At 38.5% G+C, this 20865-nt stretch overlaps 1 protein-coding gene, 1 long non-coding RNA gene and 3 pseudogenes across 4 annotated transcripts; 3 read left to right on the top strand and 2 right to left on the bottom strand.

Annotated features, from left to right (window-relative positions):
- The first annotated feature begins 1185 nt into the window (after nucleotides 1-1185).
- LOC104773198 (PH, RCC1 and FYVE domains-containing protein 1-like) lies at nucleotides 1186-6250 on the top strand (annotated as a pseudogene). The gene is made up of 9 exons (XR_015593311.1): nucleotides 1186-1740; nucleotides 1989-2075; nucleotides 2265-2354; nucleotides 2464-2550; nucleotides 2634-2750; nucleotides 2881-4971; nucleotides 5069-5213; nucleotides 5394-5833; nucleotides 5927-6250. The product of XR_015593311.1 is annotated as a PH, RCC1 and FYVE domains-containing protein 1-like (transcript).
- On the bottom strand, nucleotides 6134-8199 carry LOC147919407 (uncharacterized). The gene is made up of 3 exons (XR_015593313.1): nucleotides 8063-8199; nucleotides 6863-6926; nucleotides 6134-6255 (listed from the first exon to the last, which is right to left on the bottom strand). It is a non-coding gene; the product is annotated as an uncharacterized LOC147919407 (long non-coding RNA).
- Nucleotides 8200-9201: 1002 nt separating this feature from the next.
- Nucleotides 9202-10827, top strand: LOC104773200 (protein MITOFERRINLIKE 1, chloroplastic). The gene has a single exon (XM_010497775.3). It carries the CDS (start codon nucleotides 9348-9350, stop codon nucleotides 10572-10574), a length of 1227 nt encoding a protein of 408 aa, XP_010496077.1. The 5' UTR covers nucleotides 9202-9347; the 3' UTR covers nucleotides 10575-10827.
- Nucleotides 10828-11607: 780 nt separating this feature from the next.
- LOC104773201 (L-type lectin-domain containing receptor kinase S.6 pseudogene) lies at nucleotides 11608-13873 on the top strand (annotated as a pseudogene). The gene has a single exon (XR_015593312.1). The product of XR_015593312.1 is annotated as an L-type lectin-domain containing receptor kinase S.6 pseudogene (transcript).
- A 6240-nt stretch (nucleotides 13874-20113) lies between these two features.
- On the bottom strand, nucleotides 20114-20214 carry LOC147919406 (small nucleolar RNA R71; annotated as a pseudogene).
- Nucleotides 20215-20865: the final 651 nt, after the last annotated feature.

The raw sequence follows: 20865 nt of genomic DNA, 5'->3' as shown, positions 1-20865 counted from the left end.
TTATAGTCGTCGGAGCTTGATTCGCAACTGGAGGCATGATTCGAATCAGAGATTAGACCGTGCGATAGGAAGTAACAACCCAAACCTAATCAAGAGAGAACAACCCAATCAAACCAATTAAGACTCGGGTAAGCAAAGACGAACAGAGAACGAGAACAATTCCAACAAGATTCGCAACAAAAGAGGATAGAATGTGAAGATTTGAGGCGCTCATCGAAAAAGAACAAGAAAAATCTCCAACAAATCGAGAGGATTCAATGGGGGAACGAAAGATCGGAGTTCAAATGAAGAAGAAAGAGATCGAATTGAAGAGAAGATCGAAAGCGAAGCTCAAAAACGCCATCAATGGAGTTCAAAAAAAGTTTGTTACACGGAATGAGAAATTTTATTTTGCTTTGATACCATATTAACTTTGGATAAAAGATATTTCTCATTAATGAATCTGAAAGTATACAAAGAGTATTTATACTCTATACAACAAGTGTAATTAGTTAGGAAGCTAAAGGAGACTTCTCTATACTAATACACTATAATAAACCTTATACAATAATAACTCAATATGTGTATATTCTAAATTAACACACGTTCTTATATAAAATGAGAAAGTGAGGAGACTTTAATTAGCACGAATGAAAAAGAAACAGATCTACCACCTCTTAAATTTTTTTAAGATAAAACAATAATGAGACTTAGTACTTCATATCCAGGCTCATCGTGAGTTCCATTTTTATAGTTCTTTAATCATTTCTTCTTCTTAATCTCCACTTCGTGACATCCTCTACCCTCAGGTGCGACAAGTAGCTTTCTACCGCTACGGCTGAAGTGGGAATATTTTGGAAAATTTCCATTTAATAAACAGATTGATTAGACGAAGTAGAAATAGTTGAAAGAGATAATTAGAAGCAATAGTTAAGAACATAATTAAAATAAATGGTACTTGGTTACAACTATAATGCTAAAAATGATAAATAAATAAAAGTACTCTTAACCTTTTTCTCTATATTTCCTTCTTTGTATCACTTTTAGTTAATTTATATATCCTTAAAAAATTTATACAGTATATTTTGATAATTAATAATATAAAATTAAAATAGAGAAATTAGGTGAAAAATAAATATAAACGAGGAACAGTATTATATTTCCCTATTTATTAACTGATATGTAACTATTTTACTTTTCAACATTGACTATGTCCGTACTTGGAAATCCACGGCAAAGACTAGTTTCGTTGGCGCTTGATGTAGTGCCTTTCATTCTCGCGCTCTTTCTCTCTCTCTCTCTCTCTCTCTCTCTCTCGCATCTCCGGTCCCTCTCTCCGGCGATCTTCATCTTCTTCTTCCATCCTCCGGCGAAATTTCTCAAGATTACCAAAGAAAAAACCGCAATTTCCAAGAACACCACAGCCGTTACCACCTAAAAACAGTGAACGCTTTCTCTTGATTTCCGAGCACACCTCACTTTCATCGGAAACTTCCCCAACTCAAGAAGCTAGGGTTTCGAAATTTCACATTTTTTCCAAGAATTATGATATAGAAGAGGTTTTTTTATTTATTATTATTTTGGAGTTTAGCGCGGAATTTGATGGTTAGAACGGCGGAGACTTCACGTAGTCTTGTTTGCTTAGGATGACCGGTGCTGCTTCACCGTGTGATCGGAGAGGGTTTTGGTATTTTGGTAAACCCCTCTCATGGAATGGCAGATCTTGTGAGCTATGGTAATATCGAGCGAGACATCGAACAGGTCCTCTCTTCTTCTTTCCTCTCTTTTTTATATAATTTTGATGATTTCTCCTAGTCTCACTAGATGTGTTTGAATCTTGTTGGCAAATTTTGTTTTTTGTTTTTTGTTTTTTTTGTTTTTTTTTTTAGGAAAATTTTAATTTTAATTTTCGTCTTCTAAGTGGTGTCCCTGTAATTTTGAACTTTTAGTTACAAACTAGTTTTTGTCTCATCAAGATCTTCACAGAAGCCCTTCCATATGTTTTGCAGGCTCTAATTGCTTTGAAGAAAGGTGCTCAACTGTTGAAATATGGTCGGAAAGGAAAGCCTAAGTTTTGTCCATTTAGACTCTCCAACGTGAGTGTCCTTTAGATTAAAAAGGGATTACACTTCGGTTCAAAATGGTTTTGCTGTAAATTTGTTCTGAGCCTTGCAATCTTTCCATGAGGTTCTTTGTGGTGCTATTAAGGCTGAGGAATGGCAGATCTTTGTGTTTGGTCAAATATAAGCCTTTTATTCTTACCACCTTGGACATGTTATTTGCAGGATGAGACATCTTTAATCTGGATTTCAAATGGTGGAGAAAAACGTCTCAAGTTAGCAACTGTATCTAAGATTGTTCCAGGACAACGAACTGTAATATCTCTTGAATTTCTACTTTTTTTTTGTTTCGATGCAGTATCAAACAAAGGCATCAAAATTTATGAGTAGCATGTTATGACTTTGATCACGTTTATGCTATCAGGCTGTTTTCCAACGTTACCTTCGCCCTGAAAAGGATTATTTATCTTTTTCTCTCGTATACTCCAACAGGAAGCGGACTCTTGATTTGGTAAAAAACCTCAGTTACTTTCTCTTCAGCATGTATTGTCTGCCTCTGGATATGTGAAGTTAAAAAGATTACCTTATATTCAGATTTGCAAGGACAAAGTTGAGGCAGAAGTGTGGATAGCTGGCCTAAAAGCTTTGATATCTGGTCAAGCTGGCCGCTCTAAAATTGACGGTTGGAGTGATGGAGGCCTCTCTATTGCTGTAAGTAATGAGCATTCCTAACGCGGACAGCGTCAGTTTCATTGATGTTGCAAATGTATTTCTCTCTTCTCAAGATAAGTCTCATTTAGATTTTCCTGAAGTTTGTTTTGTTTCATTTCATCATTTTCAGGACAGCAGAGACTTGACTTTAAGCAGTCCTACCAACAGTTCAGTTTGTGCTTCTCGAGATTTTAGCATTGTTGAGACGCCCTCCAATTCAAACACTTTTCCCAGGACTTCTAGAACTGAGAATTCTGTCAGTTCTGAAAGATCACATGTGGCATCAGAGAGCCCAAATATGTTAGTAAGAGGACCTGGATCAGACGTTTTCCGGGTTAGTGTCTCTAGTTTTCAAAGCAGCTCAAGTCATGGTTCTGCTCCAGATGATTGTGATGCTCTAGGTGATGTTTATATATGGGGTGAAGTGCTATGTGATAGTGTTGTCAGAGTCGGGGCTGATAGGAATGCTTCTTGTGTTGGTTCAAGGTCTGATGTTCTGATACCAAAGCCATTGGAAACCAATGTTTGTTTGGATGTCCATCACATAGCATGTGGTGTTAAGCATGCTGCTCTAGTCTCTAGGCAAGGTGAGGTTTTTACGTGGGGTGACGCATCGGGAGGACGTCTTGGCCATGGAATGGGAAAAGATGTTAGTGGTCCTCAGCTTATTGAGTCTCTAGCTGCTACTAGTGTTGATTTTGTTGCCTGCGGTGAGTTCCATACGTGCGCTGTCACAATGACAGGAGAGATTTACACATGGGGTGATGGAACACACTGTGTTGGACTTCTTGGCCATGGTACCGATGTAAGTCACTGGATACCAAAGAGAATATCAGGTCCTCTTGAAGGTCTTCAAATTGCGTCCGTATCTTGTGGACCGTGGCACACTGCTTTGATCACATCAACTGGACAGCTTTTTACTTTTGGAGATGGGACATTTGGTGTTTTAGGGCATGGTGACAAGGAAACTGTATTTTACCCGAGAGAAGTTGAATCTTTATCTGGTTTGAGGACTATTGCCGTTGCATGTGGTGTATGGCATGCTGCTGCAATAGTAGAAGTCATTGTCACTCAGTCAAGTTCAAGTATTTCATCAGGAAAGCTGTTCACATGGGGTGATGGTGACAAGAGCCGTCTTGGTCATGGAGATAAAGAGTCCCGGCTTAAACCCACATGTGTATCAGCTCTAATTGACCATTCTTTTCACAGAGTTGCATGTGGACATAGTTTAACAGTTGGCTTGACCACATCGGGAAAAATTTACACGATGGGTAGTACTGTTTATGGTCAACTAGGCAATCCCAATGCTGATGGGAAGCTTCCTTGCTTAGTAGAGGATAAACTAACTAAGGATAGTGTTGAAGAAATAGCATGCGGAGCTTATCATGTAGCAGTCTTAACGTCTCGAAATGAAGTATTTACATGGGGTAAGGGTGCGAATGGGAGATTAGGTCATGGAGATATTGAGGACCGTAAGGCACCCACTCTTGTTGATGCTTTGAAAGAGAGACACGTAAAAAATGTTGCCTGTGGTTCAAACTTTACAGCAGCAATATGTCTTCATAAATGGGTTTCTGGTACTGAGCAATCTCAATGTTCAGCTTGTAGACAGGCGTTCGGATTCACACGAAAGAGACACAATTGTTACAACTGTGGACTTGTCCACTGCCATTCATGCAGTTCCAAGAAATCACTGAAAGCTGCTTTGGCACCTAATGCAGGCAAGCCCTATCGTGTCTGCGATTCATGTTACTCTAAAATAAGTAAAGTTTCAGAATCTAGTATTGATAGCAGGAAGAATGTTATGCCACGACTTTCCGGGGAGAACAAGGATAGATTGGATAAAGCCGAGATAAGATGGGCTAAATCAGGAATAACATCAAATATAGATTTGATTAAGCAACTGGATAGCAGGGCAGCTAGACAAGGAAAAAAGGCGGACGCATTTTCTCTTGTTCGCACTTCTCAAACACCTCTATTACAGCTTAAAGATGCTTTCACCAATGTGGCTGACTTACGTCGCGTGCCACCAAAACCAGCAGTAACTCCGTCTGGAGCAAGCTCCAGATCTGTGTCACCTTTTTCAAGAAGATCTAGTCCTCCTCGTTCAGTCACTCCCATTCCTTTGACAGCTGGTCTTGGTTTTTCAACAAGTATAGCTGAGAGTTTGAAGAAATCAAATGAACTTCTGAATCAGGAAGTAGTCAAATTGCGCGCCCAGGTAAAACTCGACCTCCAAACCTTGAGAGCATTATCTTTTTCTTCCACGTCTGTCTAAACTCGTTAACTTTTTAAAATGAATCTGGGATGCTGTTCAGGCCGAGCGTCTGAGGCACAGATGTGAGGCCCAAGAATTCGAAGTTCAGAAGTCTGAAGAAAGTACAAGAAGCTATGAACCTGGTAGCAGAGGAATCCGCCAAATCAGAAGCTGCAAAAGAAGTTATAAAATCTCTGACAGCACAGGTTTTGGCTTGATTCTCTTTTATATATATATTAAACCGTCTCTGTGTGATGTATTCATCTTTGAAATATAATTCCCACTAAGTTGTCTTGTCATTTCCAGCATCCCCCTTCCACGGAAATCCTGATTTCTTCTTTTCCTTTTCTGTTTCCTCCCTAAACTTTCCTATTTGATCTTTCCAGGTCAAGGATATAACTGCGCTGCTACCATCGAGTGCTTACGAAGCACGGACAGCTAATTTATTGAACAGGTTTGAGCAAAACGGATTTCAATTTGCTAGTGCGAATGGACAGCGTCCATCACGATCTGATTGGATTAACGACACCTCACTTGCATCAACTTTGGCTCTTCCGTCACGTGCAATCACTGGACTTCGGCGGAATTCCCCGTCACCAAGAAACACAGATGTAAGCATGAGCGAACTTGTAAGCGAGGGTATTCGAATCAGTAATGGTTTCTCAGAAGATGGTGACAATCGCCGAAACTCAAGAAGCTCAGTAGCATCAGCTTCAAATGCTTCTCAAGTTGAGGCAGAGTGGATCGAACAGTACGAACCTGGTGTTTATATAACACTATTGGCCCTAGGCAATGGAACAAGAGATCTCAAACGTGTGCGGTTTAGGTAACATTTTAGAATCGATACACTTGTTATCTTGATACTTTTTTTTGGAGATTATAAAATAATAATACTAATGCGGTTGTTTTTTTTTTGTAGCCGGAGAAGGTTCAAGGAGCAACAGGCAGAGGTATGGTGGTCTGAGAATCGCGAAAGAGTGTACGAGAAGTACAACATTCGCGGTACCGATAGATCAAGCGTGGCAACATCACCTCTATCTCAATCACAGTTCCAGACATGAACCCAAAACAATTAAAAGCATAGGAAGCAGTTAGCCTTATTCTGAGTTCCACTCTCAGGCAATTTAATTACACTGTATATAGAGAATCTCTGGCGTTGTTTTGCGAAGAGTTTGTCGTGAATTTCCATTTACGTATCTCTATTATAGTAAAAGAGAAGTACAACTTCCCTTTCAACCAAAAATGCCCCTATGCCAACAACATAAAAACAAAGAGATCAAGGTTAAACATGACTTAACAATTTCTTGGGTCGGGTCAAAATTAGAAAAATAATCCGACCTTAAATATGACTTAACAATTTCTTGGGTATAACAATGTTAATGACCCAATAAATAACCCAATACTAATGGACTCCTTATCATCCTAAAACCGAAAATAAATACTTCCCCAAATTTAGTTCCTTATCACGCTAAAACAGCCGATAATTATTGTGATATCCTCCTCAATCTCATCAATTAATTTTTCTAATATCAAAATCCTAACAAAAAAAGAATATCTTACTAAACTGCTTCAGCGTAATGTACTAATATCAATCTTCAAGATTATTCCAAAATCTTTCAAAGCCGCATTTTGAGTAATGTACTATATTCCTAATTTAAAGTCTTATTTTTTTTTTAACTGTACCTAGAAAATATATCATCATTGTTAAGAATATTTTACCTAATTAACTACTAAGATTTTTATCCCACATTCCACGAATATACCATAAATTATACTATCAAATCATACCTAATGGAGAATACGTGACGACTCCCTATAAATACGATGATACTAATCGAAGCTTCAGTCACCATACCTTCTATACTTTATCCTTTCTGTATTCTTTCAAGCCTTCTTCAATGGCTGCCGCTATCAAAGATCTGCAGTCCATTAAACCATTCATAACTGGCTGGAGAATTCAAGTGAAAATTATTCATTCTTGGAAGCAATATAATGTCTATTCCGGAGAGATTATAGAAATGGTTTTATCAGATACCATGGGATAAGCTTATATTAGTAGTTTTTGTATGTATCATATTCGTTTTCATTAGCTTATATGTTTATATGTAAGTTTATTTGAAGTTTTTTTTTTTTCAAGAATCCATTTATTATGTTCCTAAATCAATGTGTTTTTGTAGATGTCATTGGTGAGGTAGTTAATTTCGGCTAAATGAAAAATCATGACATGGAGGATAGGATTAAAAACAAAATCGAGTTTGTACTCAGGGATACAATGTACTAATGAGTTCGTGTTTATTCTATACATATAACAATTTGTAACTTTTTAACATTATGCTACTGAATTACTATTTTTTCTTTCCTAAGAGATGAATGTTTAGCGTATACACTATGGAGGGTCTTTTGCTGAAAACATTCTCTTAGCTTGGAAAAATAATATGCATTGCTGAAAACATTCTTTTAGCTTGCGAAAACAACATGCATAAGATGGTCATATGTTTGCCTTTTTTTTTAGGCAAACACAGCGATTTGCTAAGGTCAATTCTTTCAAAGGTGTATCTATGTAAATTTTATATTTCCAAAGTTATGTATTGTTTTTTTATAAGCATGTGTTGCAAGAGGTTTATTACAGAATAAAATGTTGTTAGATGTATTTAAAAATTCAATACCGTTCATATATTATTACTTAGTTTGCTATTTTTTATTTTCCGGGTTTTAAGTTAATCATGGATTGAAACAATCATAAATAAAGTTTTACTGTATTAGATTTTTAAAATAATTGGCAACTATACTGATACCTTTTTTTTTTTTGGACAACCTACTATACTGATACCAATCTTCTTCTTTTTTTGCTTCAACGTACAAATTTTTCTAATCACCCTAAACTTATGAAAAAGGTGAAATCAAAATTGACAGAAAATATATAAGCATACCACTGTTTGAGAACGAAAATTATCCACTACTTTCGGAAACAAAATAACAATTCTGAGAGCATGACAATCAATTCGAAATATACCAAATGACAGCAAAATTTAACTTAAAAACTGAAATAACTTACCAAAATACATGCAATTGGTTCACTATTTGTTGAATTATTAATTGCCGATCTGTACATATAAACCCTTTGACTGCGACAGCGTTTTCCCGATTTCGATTTTGTGGTAGGTTATGAAGACATGTTCGATGTTGACATGGATGGAATAACAAAATTGAAGGGAAGTGATGAAGAATGGAAAAGGTTGGTTTAGAATTTGGGTTTCTCGATTTTGTCGAAGGGAGTTAAAACAAAATTGTTTAGTTTAATGTTAAATAGAATAATTTTACAAAAAGGCCTAACTTAGTCCATTAAGATTATTTATAAGACAATACTAAAGAGCCCACTAAACTAAATTGTTGAGATTACATACAGCCCAATAACAAAAATAGAAAAAATCAGACATAAATTTCTATGTAGAGTCAGTGTTTAAAAGAAAATTTACAATAAACTAGGAATCATTTTGATAGTAAACACTAGGAATTATTACATGAAATGCTTTATTTTTTTTTTACAACATGAAATGCTATTTAAAAGTGTTTTCTAACCATGAAACCAAGAAAACGACAAAAATTCAATTTACTCATACAGATTTTAAGTATATCTAATTAGTTTGGATTCTTAACATAATTTCTTATAAAATTTCAATTTTCAATTAAGAAGCTAACCATAATTTATAGATTTTCTGAAACATTTTTTGTGTGGATACATATATCCTTTGTATGTAATTTTGCAACGAGTCAGAACATGTAGAAAAGTTAGCTGGAAACTTTTTTTTTCTGTTTATATTAAATTATTTTTCAAAAATCCCATACTTAATTACTTATACAATATTTTCAAAAATATACTTTTATAAATTAATACAATTTATTCATTATTTTATTTTATCCAAATTCATGAAAATATTAAAATTCTTTCTTTTTATTTTATTTTATCAAAAGTCAGTATATTATCATTCACTTTCTTTTTTTCTTCTATTATTTTATCCAATGCCCAAACTCATAACAAAAATATATATTTTACTGACCCTGAAATAAAAATATAACATGTACCAATCCGTTATGAATTTATGTTATGTGAACATTCCCCGCACGCACTGTAGCACGGATCCGGTCGTAGTTGATTGTTTAATTGAGATAACATCTGATTAGCCAACTTCACGCCTTTCTTGTAGCTTTTTTCTCCGTCTTCCACTTCATGCCGTTTTGCTTTTCCGTAACTACACTGGGCGCTGTTTCTCTTTCTTTTAGGTATATCGTCATCATCTTTGGTTCTCATTTCCTCAACTCAAGCTTCCCCCAAATCAGCCATGGAAGCTAGACTCTCCGAAACTCTTGGTCTCCCATCTCCGAATCTTAATCACTGCCTTCTTCCAAGCGATTTCAATTCCCTCTTCACTCATTTCTCCGATCTCACCTCCGTCCAAAGCCCCACCGTCAGAGACCCTAAACCCAAAACCAAATCACCGAGATTTAGAGCAAGTTTCAGAAGATCCGAGCCATTATTTGCATCTACATCAGTCTCGGATCCAATCCACGCAAAACCCCGATCAGAATTCCTGAAATGGATCAAACCAGCATCACGAAGCAGTCCAAAAATCCAAACACTCATGAAACAACTCTCTGTCTGGGAACGTGCCATCATCGGTGCAGGAGCCGGTGGACTGGCGGGAGCGTTTACATACGTTGCTCTTCTCCCACTTGACACAATCAAAACCAAGCTTCAAACGAAAGGCGCGTCTCAGGTGTATAGCAACACATTTGATGCAATAATTAAGACATTTCAAGCTAAAGGTGTTTTAGGTTTTTACAGTGGTGTCTCCGCCGTGATTGTTGGGTCTACGTTTTCCTCCGCCGTGTACTTCGGTACCTGTGAGTTTGGTAAGTCTCTACTCTCCAAATTCCCGGATTTCCCGACCGTGCTGATCCCGCCTACTGCTGGTGCTATGGGAAACATTATCTCTTCGGCTATAATGGTTCCTAAAGAGCTCATTACACAGAGAATGCAAGCTGGAGCTAGTGGGAGATCGTATCAAGTATTGCTTAAGATCCTTGAGAAAGATGGAATCTTGGGGCTTTACGCCGGTTATTCGGCTACATTGTTGAGGAATTTGCCGGCTGGTGTACTAAGTTATTCGTCGTTTGAATACCTGAAGGCTGCGGTTTTGGAGAAAACTCAGCAGAGCCATCTTGAGCCTTTGCAGAGTGTTTGTTGTGGCGCATTGGCTGGTGCCATATCTGCTTCCATAACTACACCATTAGATGTTGTCAAGACTAGGCTGATGACACAGATTCATGTAGAGGCAGTGAACAAACTTGGCGCTGCTATGTATACTGGTGTGGCTGGGACTGTGAGACAGATACTAAAAGAGGAAGGTTGGGTTGGTTTTACTCGTGGCATGGGCCCTCGAGTTGTTCACAGCGCTTGTTTCTCTGCTATCGGTTATTTTGCATTTGAGACTGCAAGGCTTACAATCTTGAATGAATATTTGAAGAGGAAAGAAGATTCTGAAACTATCGTTGATGCTGATTCTTGAGTTTGGTTTTAAAATATGGTCACATGAGAGAGAGCTTTTCCATGGTTCTCCAAGAAGCATTAATCTTTATCCTTGTGGGGGGTTTAACGGACAAGCTTATTCTCCATACTTGAGTTGTTCAAAATATAATTCACTTTTGCTGCATTTTCATTCTAGTTCTAGCTTTATTTTCAATCTGATTCGATTTCTTTCAGATTCATCTTTATAGACTGCCATGCTTTCCTTCAATCTCATGTCATTTTTGGCCGTATAATCCTACGCTTGTAAATCTATCTTCCTTCTTTTCTCATACACTTCATTTTTGTTACAAAGCAGTTGGGAGTTATGTTGATTTATAATTCTTTGCTACATTAATGAGGAACTTACTGCCTGTCATATTAAGATACTAGTCGTATGGATAGTTGAAAGAAACAGTTTTGGAGAAAATGCAACAGAACCTTCTTGAGCCTTTGTTGTGGCGTGTTGGCTGTGCTATATCTGCTTCCATAACTCCACCATAAGATGTGGTCAAGACTGATGACAGATATTCACATAACTTGGTGCTTCTGTGTATTCTGGTGTTACTGGGGACTGTGAGTTAGATACTAGAAGAGGGTGGTTAGGTTGGTTTTACGCGAGGCATGGGGTCTCGATTTGTTGTTTCTCGTGGATTGGTTATTATGCATTTGAGATTGTGAGACTTAAATCTAAATGAATATGTGAAGAGGAAAGAAGATTGTGAATACTAACTTGATGCTGATTATTGAGTTTTGGCTTTTGGTATGGTCAGATGAACAAAGATATACAGAGGTTTTCTATTGTTATCAAATGAAGCATTAAGCTTTATCCCTGTGAGTTGTTTCACAGGCAAGCTTTATCCAAAACCCAGCTTGGATTCTAAGAGGGGGTACTTTGCAAGATAGTGAGAGCTTTGTTCATTCTAAGATATGTGTTTTTGTTTTTTTTTTTTGTTTTTTTTTTTTGTTTTTTTCTGGGTTTATTGTTTCCTCCGTTTTGATTGTCAGTTTGTCACAATTATATTGGTCACATTTGAACAAAAGTTCGATTCCGAGAAAATACCATCACCAAGAAAAAACCACATGACACGAGAACCGAGATGAATAATCACTCTCTTCCTTTTATCTTCTTCCTCCACCTAATCCTCTTCCTTTCCCAAGATTTTCCCACATTTTCTCACCGTTTCTCGCAGCCACTACACAACTTAACTCTCTACGGCGACGCCTACTTCCGAGACCGTACAATCTCCCTCACCCGACAACAACCCTGCTTTCCCTCCGCCACAACATCTCCGTCAAACCCATCTCCCTCCGGCTACGGACGAGCTCTCTACGTTTACCCAATAAAGTTTCTTGAACCTTCAACAAACACAACCGCTTCTTTCTCTTGCCGCTTCTCCTTCTCCATCATCGCTTCACCTTCTTGCCCTTTTGGTGACGGTTTCGCTTTCTTGATCACATCCAATGCTGACTCCTTGGTCTTCTCTAATGGCTTCTTTGGCCTACCAAACCCGGATGATTCTTCCTTCATCGCCGTCGAGTTTGATACTCGGTTTGACCCTGGTAACGGCGATATTAACGATAACCACGTTGGGATCGATGTTAATTCGATCGTCTCTGTTGCTACTGTTGATGCGTTATCAAAAGGGTTTGATCTTAAGAGTGGGAGAGAGATGATGGCGTGGATTGAGTATAGTGATGCTCTTAAACTCATTAGGGTTTGGGTTGGGTATTCACGTGTTAAGCCTACGAGTCCTGTTTTAGCAACACAGATTGATCTCTCTGGTAAAGTAAAGGAGTATATGCACGTTGGTTTCTCTGCTTCAAATGCTGCTACGGGTCCTGGGTCAGCCTTGCACATCGTTGAGCGGTGGAAATTTACGACCTTTGGGTCTCATTCTGATGCGATTCAGGAAGAGGAGGAGGAGGGTGAAGAGTGGTCGGTCTGCTCTGATGCGATTCATCGTAAAGGTTTCGATTACAGGGTTTCAGTTGTTGGATTAAAGATCCCATTTTGGAGTCTTTTACCTGGTTTGGCTGCAATTGTTTTTCTCGTGGCGTTTATTGTTCTATCATTGATTTGTGGCAAGAAAAGGATTAGTGACGGAGCTGATACGAATTCGGGGCTTAATCGAATGCCGGGAAGGTTGTCCTTGGCTGAGATCAAATCGGCGACATCGGGATTCAACGAGAACACAATCGTGGGTCAAGGAGCTTCAGCTACTGTGTACAAAGGCTCTATTCCTTCCATTGGATCTGTGGCCGTGAAGCGTTTTGATCGAGAACACTGGCCACAGTGCAACCGTAACCCTTTCACCACAGAGTTCACCACAATGACTGGTTACTTGCGGCACAAGAATCTGGTTCAGTTCCAGGGTTGGTGCAGTGAAGGAACAGAGACGGCCCTAGTGTTTGAGTACTTGCCCAACGGTAGTTTAAGTGAATTCCTACATAAGAAACCCCCATCGGATCCATCAGAAGAGTTTATAGTCCTCTCTTGGAAGCAGCGGGTAAATATCATTCTGGGCGTGGCTTCTGCACTTACTTATCTACACGAAGAATGTGAGAGACAGATCATCCACCGTGACGTCAAGACCTGTAACATAATGCTTGATACCGATTTTAACGCCAAACTTGGTGATTTTGGGTTAGCTGAGATTTATGAGCACAGTGCGTTGCTAGCTAGACGAGCCCCTACACTCCCAGCAGGTACTATGGGTTACTTGGCACCTGAATACGTGTACACAGGTGTGCCCTCTGAAAAATCCGACGTGTACAGCTTCGGAGTGGTGATTCTTGAAGTGTGTACAGGGCGTAGGCCGGTGGGGGATGACGGGACGGTGCTCGTAGAGCTGATGTGGAGCCTCTGGGAGACGGGGAAAGTCCTGGATGGTGCTGACATCATGCTGAGGGAAGAGTTTGATGCAGAGGAAATGGAAAGGGTGTTGATAGTTGGGATGGTTTGTGCGCATCCGGACTGTGAGAAGCGGCAAAGGGTGAAAGAGGCTGTGAGGATTATACGCGGGGAGACGCCATCGCCAGTTCTTCCGGTGAGGAGGCCTTTGCTGAGAATCCGGTCAGCTATGGAAGCTGAAGAGATGATTGCCGATGGTTTGGGTGGGGATGATCTTCCCTGGATGACGCCTAAATCCAATTTTAGCTAATTGATTTTTTTTTGGCTTTCTGTAATTCGTAAACTTTTTGTGTTTGATTTGGAAAATTGGACTCTTTTTTATTGGAAACTAAGAACTCTTTTCTATCGTAATATTCACAGAAAAAAACTACTCCATCCGTCGTCCCTCATTGTTTGCTGTTTAAGTTTTTTCAAGTTTTTTCATATAATATATTATTACCTGTTTGATGTGCGGATTTAAAGTATTTAAAATAAAATAAAATTTTACAAAAAATATAAAATTTTGAATAAGTAAAAACTCTCGATAAAAATAAATAATCTACCAAAGTGTCCAATGTGATATTTGGTGTAAAATGTATGATTCTGCGGTTGAGACTATTAATCATATTTTCTTTGAATGTCCTTGCTCGTGTGAAGTTTTAGATTTATCTCCGACTCCGGTCTCGTCAGAGGATTTTCCATATGAGTCGGTGTACTCGAATTTAGATTTTGTTTTCTAGAGGGATGCCTCTCAACAAAGTGATCCTGATCAACTTCTTTAATTACCATAGATTTTATAGGCAATATGGAAGGCCATAAATAAAAATATTTTTTAAGGTTTAGAGGTCGAGACAAATGATATAATAGTTCAGGCTTTGGGTGATAAGTTAGCCTGGGAAGAGGCGCTCTCTTTTACGGCGGTCATGTCAGCTCCATCTCCGTTTTCGGATGTCCAGGTTTCTTCACCTCGTTGTCAGATTGATGGTTCTCTAAAAGCAACCAATGTGCATTCAGGATTGGGCTGGTGGTGTTGCGTTGGAGAGGAGCGTGTTGTTGGGGGCCAAGCGTCTAAGATGGAGCTCCTCCCCCTGTATTCGGAGTTAGAATCGTTGTTGTAGGCCATGGAGCAGATACGTGTTGCAAGGATCACTTGTCAACATTTCAAGACTGATTGTGCTGATTTACTCACTATGGTGCAGTCTTTTGAAGATTGGCCGTCCTTCTCCAGCCTGCTCGATGAGTTAAACTCGCTGGAGTTCTTCCCATTATTCTCCATCTCTTGTATCCCGCGTGCGTCAAATACGAAGGCAAATTGTCTTGCCTGTGCTTCCTGTTCTTTTATGTCTAAAGTTTCTTTTGTAAGCCTCTTCCTTCCAGCTTGGAGAACTAACCGAGGAGTTTCCTTTTATTTTATTGTGTGGTTGAAAAAAATAAAGTAAATAGATACACTTTTAGTCAAAGAAAATAGTTTTTGATGTGTTCAAAGTTATTGAAATAAAATTAAATTTAACAATGAATATATATTTAATTATGATAGTCCCCGCGCGCATGCACAATAATTAGAACTTTTAAAAAACAGTTTTGATACTTTAGGATATGCTGCTTTACTCCAGCTTAAGTGGAATAACCAAGTTCATTAAATGCAGCTCCCCTTGCTTCCCAAGCGGACTTGATGAGAAGTTTTGTCCGTTCTAGAGTTCGCATCCCATCTTTTGCGGACATGTCCGAGATTAACCGCGAGAATTTCTTCGGGTTAGCTGATAAAGTTGGTGAGGTGAGTATGGAAATACATAGCTAATTTTAAGGTTTCCCTTTATATTTTACTAATAATTCATTTTTGCAGATGATGATCGAATTTAACAACTCCGTTGCCTCGTACGAAGAGCAGCCTTTTGCTTACCCTTCAGTCTCTGAAATGTCAAGGCTTAAGCTCAGGGTGACCGAGCTGGAAGGTAAAGTAGCTGAACACATCCGGCTAGAGTCCGTGAATGCTAAGGCGGTAGAGAGAGCCAAACAGATTCCGTTCCAGATGAAAAAGGCTGAGCTCAAAGTACTGGACCTCGGGATCACCAAGGAAGACCTCAGGGGGAAGCTGAAGAAAGCAGGAAAACTCTATTACGAGGTGATAAGCGGGATTTTCACCCAGTGTATCAATTCCCTATGCAGTTATAGTACAAAGGGTTATCAATCCAAATGGTTGTGTATGCTAGCAGGATGGATGCAATCAGAACAATGCAAGTCAAGCCAAGCAATAAAGGGTTTTGTCTAACAATCCTAAAATAGCAAAAGAAAAGAATATAAACAAGAAAATCCCACGATCTAAGCACTCGCTGCAAGCATTCGAGTACATGATCAGGTGGGGTGATCGAGTAAGCAAATGAAAAATGAACAACTCGAGGGGTTACTCGAAGCAGGTGATCGTGTACCTGTTTGGGTAAGGGATCGAGTGATGAATAAAAATGCACGCAATTAAGATACGCAAGCTTCTAAGGATGGGGTAATTGAATCATAAGTATTCCTGACCAGCACAAATGTCTTATATGCCTCAAGCAAATATCTCCTAGACAATGAACCTCTAAAATCTTGTTAAAACACTCTCGTGATAGAAACAATCAACCTTGATCACTCCCCTATCCAACTCTCGTTGGAGAAACATGACCAATCATGTATTAAGATCCAATTCATTATTGTCAGTAACCCCTTACTCATCTAATCTCTTAGGCTAAGTGAGTAAACCTCTAGCATTGTTGATTCAAGCATCTCATATACACCTCTCTGTGGTAAAACACCTTAGATCTAATCTCACCCTCTCGGTTTGTTGACAGCATTAAGAACACCAATCTAGAAGGAAATCTATTAAACATATACAATCAAACTAAGACATCCTGACCGATCAAGAACACAAAATCATCTATCCCATCCCTAGAAACTTTACTACACTACTCGGAAATCATAGCAAGAAACATAAAAGCATATATGAACAAAAATTGCAATATAATAAATGATAGAGTAGAGAAGTAAGAATACAAAATAGAAATCTAAAGAAATGATAAAAAGATATGAAACAAATCCTAACAAAAATTGAAAAGAGTTTTGAGTCGCTCAGTTCTCTCTCAGAAGCTCTCGCTCTCTGATTTGAGGGTCTGCGGCGTGCTTGTTTGCGAGGAAGGAGAGGAGGGGTTTATATATGGAAACCCCTTTGACCTAGATTTCCAGTCCTGCCCAAGGGTCTACTCGATGGGGTACACGAGGATAAGGTCGGGTTACTCCTCGGGTAGATCTTCGGGTTGTTCTTCCTGCTCTTGGATCCTCCTCGATCGTGTTGGGGTTCAGACTGTGCTTGCAGCTCGGTGGCTCCTTCGGGTACATGCTCGGGTTTGTCCTTGTTTTCCCCATTTTAGGTTCTTAAGCACCTGTTTTCATCCAAAATATGCAAATGCAAAAATGCAACACCCTAAATGGCATAAAAGTGAATTCCTACAGTTAATGACCTAAAAATGCTAAGTTAAGGGTATGAACAATACAAAATATGGACAAAAAAGATGCTAAAAATATGTAAATTAGAGAGTTATCAGACCCCCAAACTTAAATGTTGCTAGTCCTCTAGCAAGGAAGTAGGAGGGTGCGGTTTAATATACGGGGACTCATAACCTTTTTATGCTAAGCGAAGGATTCAAGCTATAGACCTTAAAGATAGTTTAATGGTGCTAAGATCAATCAACATACTTACCATGCATCGATCTAGTTCAACCTCCAACTAAAAGTAAAGAACATCTCTTTCACATTTAATTAAGTGTTTGGCGAATTCTTGCAAAATGGAAGGTGAATCAAGCTCAATCGATTTCAAGGGTAAGGCTTTTTAGTAAGGTGGTTTCAAACAAATTCTTTGGGTGGTTTTCTCTCAAAAGAAGGAATGCTAGACAGTTGTGAAAACTATCTAAGATTGAGAACAATTTGGGCATACAAAGCTTAACTCTTGATAATCTACCCTTTTCTCATTCACCTTTTTTTTTTTTTTTTTAATTTTATTTTATCAAACCCTCTAGAATTAAACTACCCACATCCTTGATTTTAACTCTTTTTTTTTACTCCCTAAGGTTTAAACTTTAAACATCTAGCTCTCTTCTCTTTTTTTTTTTTCTTTCTTTGCTAAACTCCTAATATGTATGTATATTTTTTTCTTTCTTTCTAGGAGACTATAGCAAGATCTTTTCCTCTTTTTTTTTTTCACTTAGAGATTTAGAGCTAATTTATTCTAACCTTAGGGACTTTTTTTTTTTTTTTATATATTCCTCAACCCAACCCAAATAAACATGCTAACCACCTATCTTTCAAAACCGAATTTATTAGCTAGTTCAAATTCTAACTTAGCTAAATCAAGAGGCAGTTCTTTGTCGTTCTCAATACTCTCAAGGTTTCACAACCTATAGCACAATATAGAAAAAGGCCTCACTCAACAATTCACAACAAGGTTTGAAAGAAAGGTTTGGGTTCATGGATAGGAAAAATTTATCGGGTTAAACGAAAAGATTGGTAAAAATGGAGTGCTAATGATATATCATGGTTTTTACGGTTTTTAACCATGATATAAGTGTGCTTTTTGAGTCTTTTGATTTGTTTCTAGGTTATTTTTGAGTCTTTACAGGTTATTTAGGAATTTGGCACGAATGGAGCAATATGGAACAATCTGGATCATTTTGGAGCACTTTACCGAAGGAAATCAAGTTGGAGTTGGATCAGAGTACGAGCATCGATCGACACCACATGGGTATCGATCGACACTCATGTTTTCCCGACGAGAGAACAACAAATTTGGAAGTTTTACAAATTTGCCCAAAGTCTTCTATAATTGCAACATAAGCCCCTGGACGTGTTTTAGGATGTATATATATTATTTTTAGGTTTTAGAAACCCTTAAGCTATTTTCTAGCAGTTTTTGAGAGAGAGATATTGAGAGCTTTTTGGGAGAGATCTGATCTTCATTGAGAGAAGAATTTCTAAACTCTTTCTTACTTTTCAATATCTATTGCATGTTATTCAGAATTATGATTTGTTCTTCATTAAACATGTCTGAGTAATTTGCTTGTTAGGTTTAGGATTTTTCATAGGGTTTTTATGATTTATTAGATCTGAGATTTTTAGGGTTCTTAATCTTTTATGATCTTCATCCTTGGTTGTTCTTCATAATAATTCTTGATTGATCACCTAGAATTGTTATCTTAGGGAAATAAATTGATATGAGAATATAATTGTTTTCCTGATTAAACCATTGATGAGCAGAATTGTTTCTTACAAAGAGATTTGAATTAATAATTCTGTGAACTTATCTAAACCTATTCTTAAAGCTGATTTTTAACTTGGAATTTTACAAAGAGATTTGGATTTTCTGGTTTTAAATTTAGATATTATTTGCAGTGAGAACTGATTTAATTTACCAAGAGTTTAGAGTTCTAGATCTGATCTTTATTGCTTGAACCTTAACTAATTTATCTGATTTAATATTTAATAATTTCCTGAGAAATTTCCTAGGCTTAATTCTTTTGATTTTCTGGATTTACAACACTTTCTTTTAAATATTTGCATTGCTTTAATTTTAATTCAATTTAACTTGTTTAGCGTAATTTACAAAACTTTACAATCTATTGTGTTTGATCTTGAGTCTCTGTGGATTCGACCCCTAAGTACTGCAGTGATCTCTTGTTTGAGAGAGTAGCTCTAGGGATTAATTTGAGCTTATCAAATTTTGGCGCCGTTGCCGGGGACTCTCTGATCCACCATTAGATTTGAGTTTTAAATTTCGTCTAAACTTTTCTTTTTATTTTCTACTTACACGTTTTTGTTTTTCTTCTCTTTGGTGTTTCAGGTGCATGCCTCCTAGACCTCACACAAGGAGCAACGAATCTGGTCCTACTGTGAATTTGTCAAACAAAGAGTTGGGAAAACTTGAACGTGAGAACAGAAAAGCAGCTAAATCTCTGAAGATGGTTAATACGATCATTCTGATGCGTGATGAAGCTGGTGTTTTGAGGGATCAAGAGGGCCACTTGCGCAATGAGCAGGGCCAAAAGCTTGATGCAGAAGGAAACGTGATTCCTGAACCTGTTGTCAACGAACAGGCTGTTGTGAACCAGCAAGCTGGTGTCGTTGATGATCCAGATCTTGGTGTCGATCGACACCAACCAGGTGGCATCGATCGACACCCACCTGCAGACGTGCGTGGAGCTGCCAACCACGTACAGAACCCCGTTCGACGACAGGAGAACAACAGGGATCTGATCAGGACCATTGCTGACTACAATCGGGCTGATCTGGTGTATGAGAACCGGTCTGCTATTGTTCCTCCCCCTTTTCAGAGGAATGATTTTGAGTTGAAACCTGCATACTTTCAACTAGTTGGGCAGAGACCTTTCTCTGCTTTGCCCAATGAGAAGCCCTTGGATCACATTGAGCATTTTGAGGATCCGGTGACTAGCATCAAGGCTAATGGGGTGACTGAGGACTACATCTTCTGCAAACTCTTCCCTTACTCACTTGCAGGAGAGGCATCTCAGGGGTTGAAACAGCTGCCTGCTGGATCATTGACAAGCTGGCGTGATGTCAAGGTGGCCTTCCTCAACCACTTCTATGATGATGCAATGTCAGATGAGTTGAGAATCAAGCTGTCTTCCTTCAAGCAAAGACCAGATGAAGCTTTCAAAGCAGCTTGGGTGAGATTCAAGGCTTACCAAAGGGACTGTCCACACCATGGTTTCTCAAGAGTTCGATTGCTAAGTATCTTCTTCAGAGGGTGTGACTGGGAGTATCAGTTGGCTCTAGATGCTGCAAGTCATGGGAATTTCAAAACAAGGATGCCAGAAGATGCTGAATAATTGATTGAGAACTTAGCTGCTAGCAATAGTACTAAGAGAGCAGATGCTGAAAGGAAGCGATTACATGGAGGATATGACTCACACCAGTTAGCTTCTGTTAATGATAAGCTGGATTCTGTGCATAATCTCCTTGTGGGTAAGAAATCTGTTCATTTTGCTGCTGAAGTTGAGACATATGAGCCAGAATCTGATCAAGGAAATCATGAGAAAGAAGAGGTGAACTATGTCTATGGGAATCAGGGGCAGAGGTTTGGAAATCAGCAAGGTAGTAGGCCTTACAGTGGGAACTCTTCAGGCTACATTCCCAAGCCGGACTACCAGAAGCAGCAACAAGGGAGCAACTTCACCAGGACTTATGGGAACTCATCCTATCAGTCTCCGCCTCCACAGACTTCTTCTGAGAGTAGAATGGAAGCCATGCTTGAGCAGATTCTTCGGGGACAAGAGAATTTGACAGTGACATTCAATGGGAAGATTGATAATGTCTACAATGAGCTGAATGGGAAGATAGATGCATTGAATATTCATGTTAA

This window comes from Camelina sativa, chromosome 20 (assembly GCF_030686135.1).
Source record: "Camelina sativa cultivar CO46 ecotype springtype chromosome 20, ASM3068613v1".
In the NCBI taxonomy this organism is placed as follows: domain Eukaryota; kingdom Viridiplantae; phylum Streptophyta; class Magnoliopsida; order Brassicales; family Brassicaceae; genus Camelina; species Camelina sativa.
This window is presented reverse-complemented; position numbering and strand designations above follow the sequence as displayed.

What these genes read in the sequence shown, in the direction of transcription:
- LOC104773200 (XM_010497775.3), top strand. Translation starts at nt 9,348, where the DNA reads ATGGAAGCTAGACTCTCCGAAACTCTTGGTCTCCCATCTCCGAATCTT.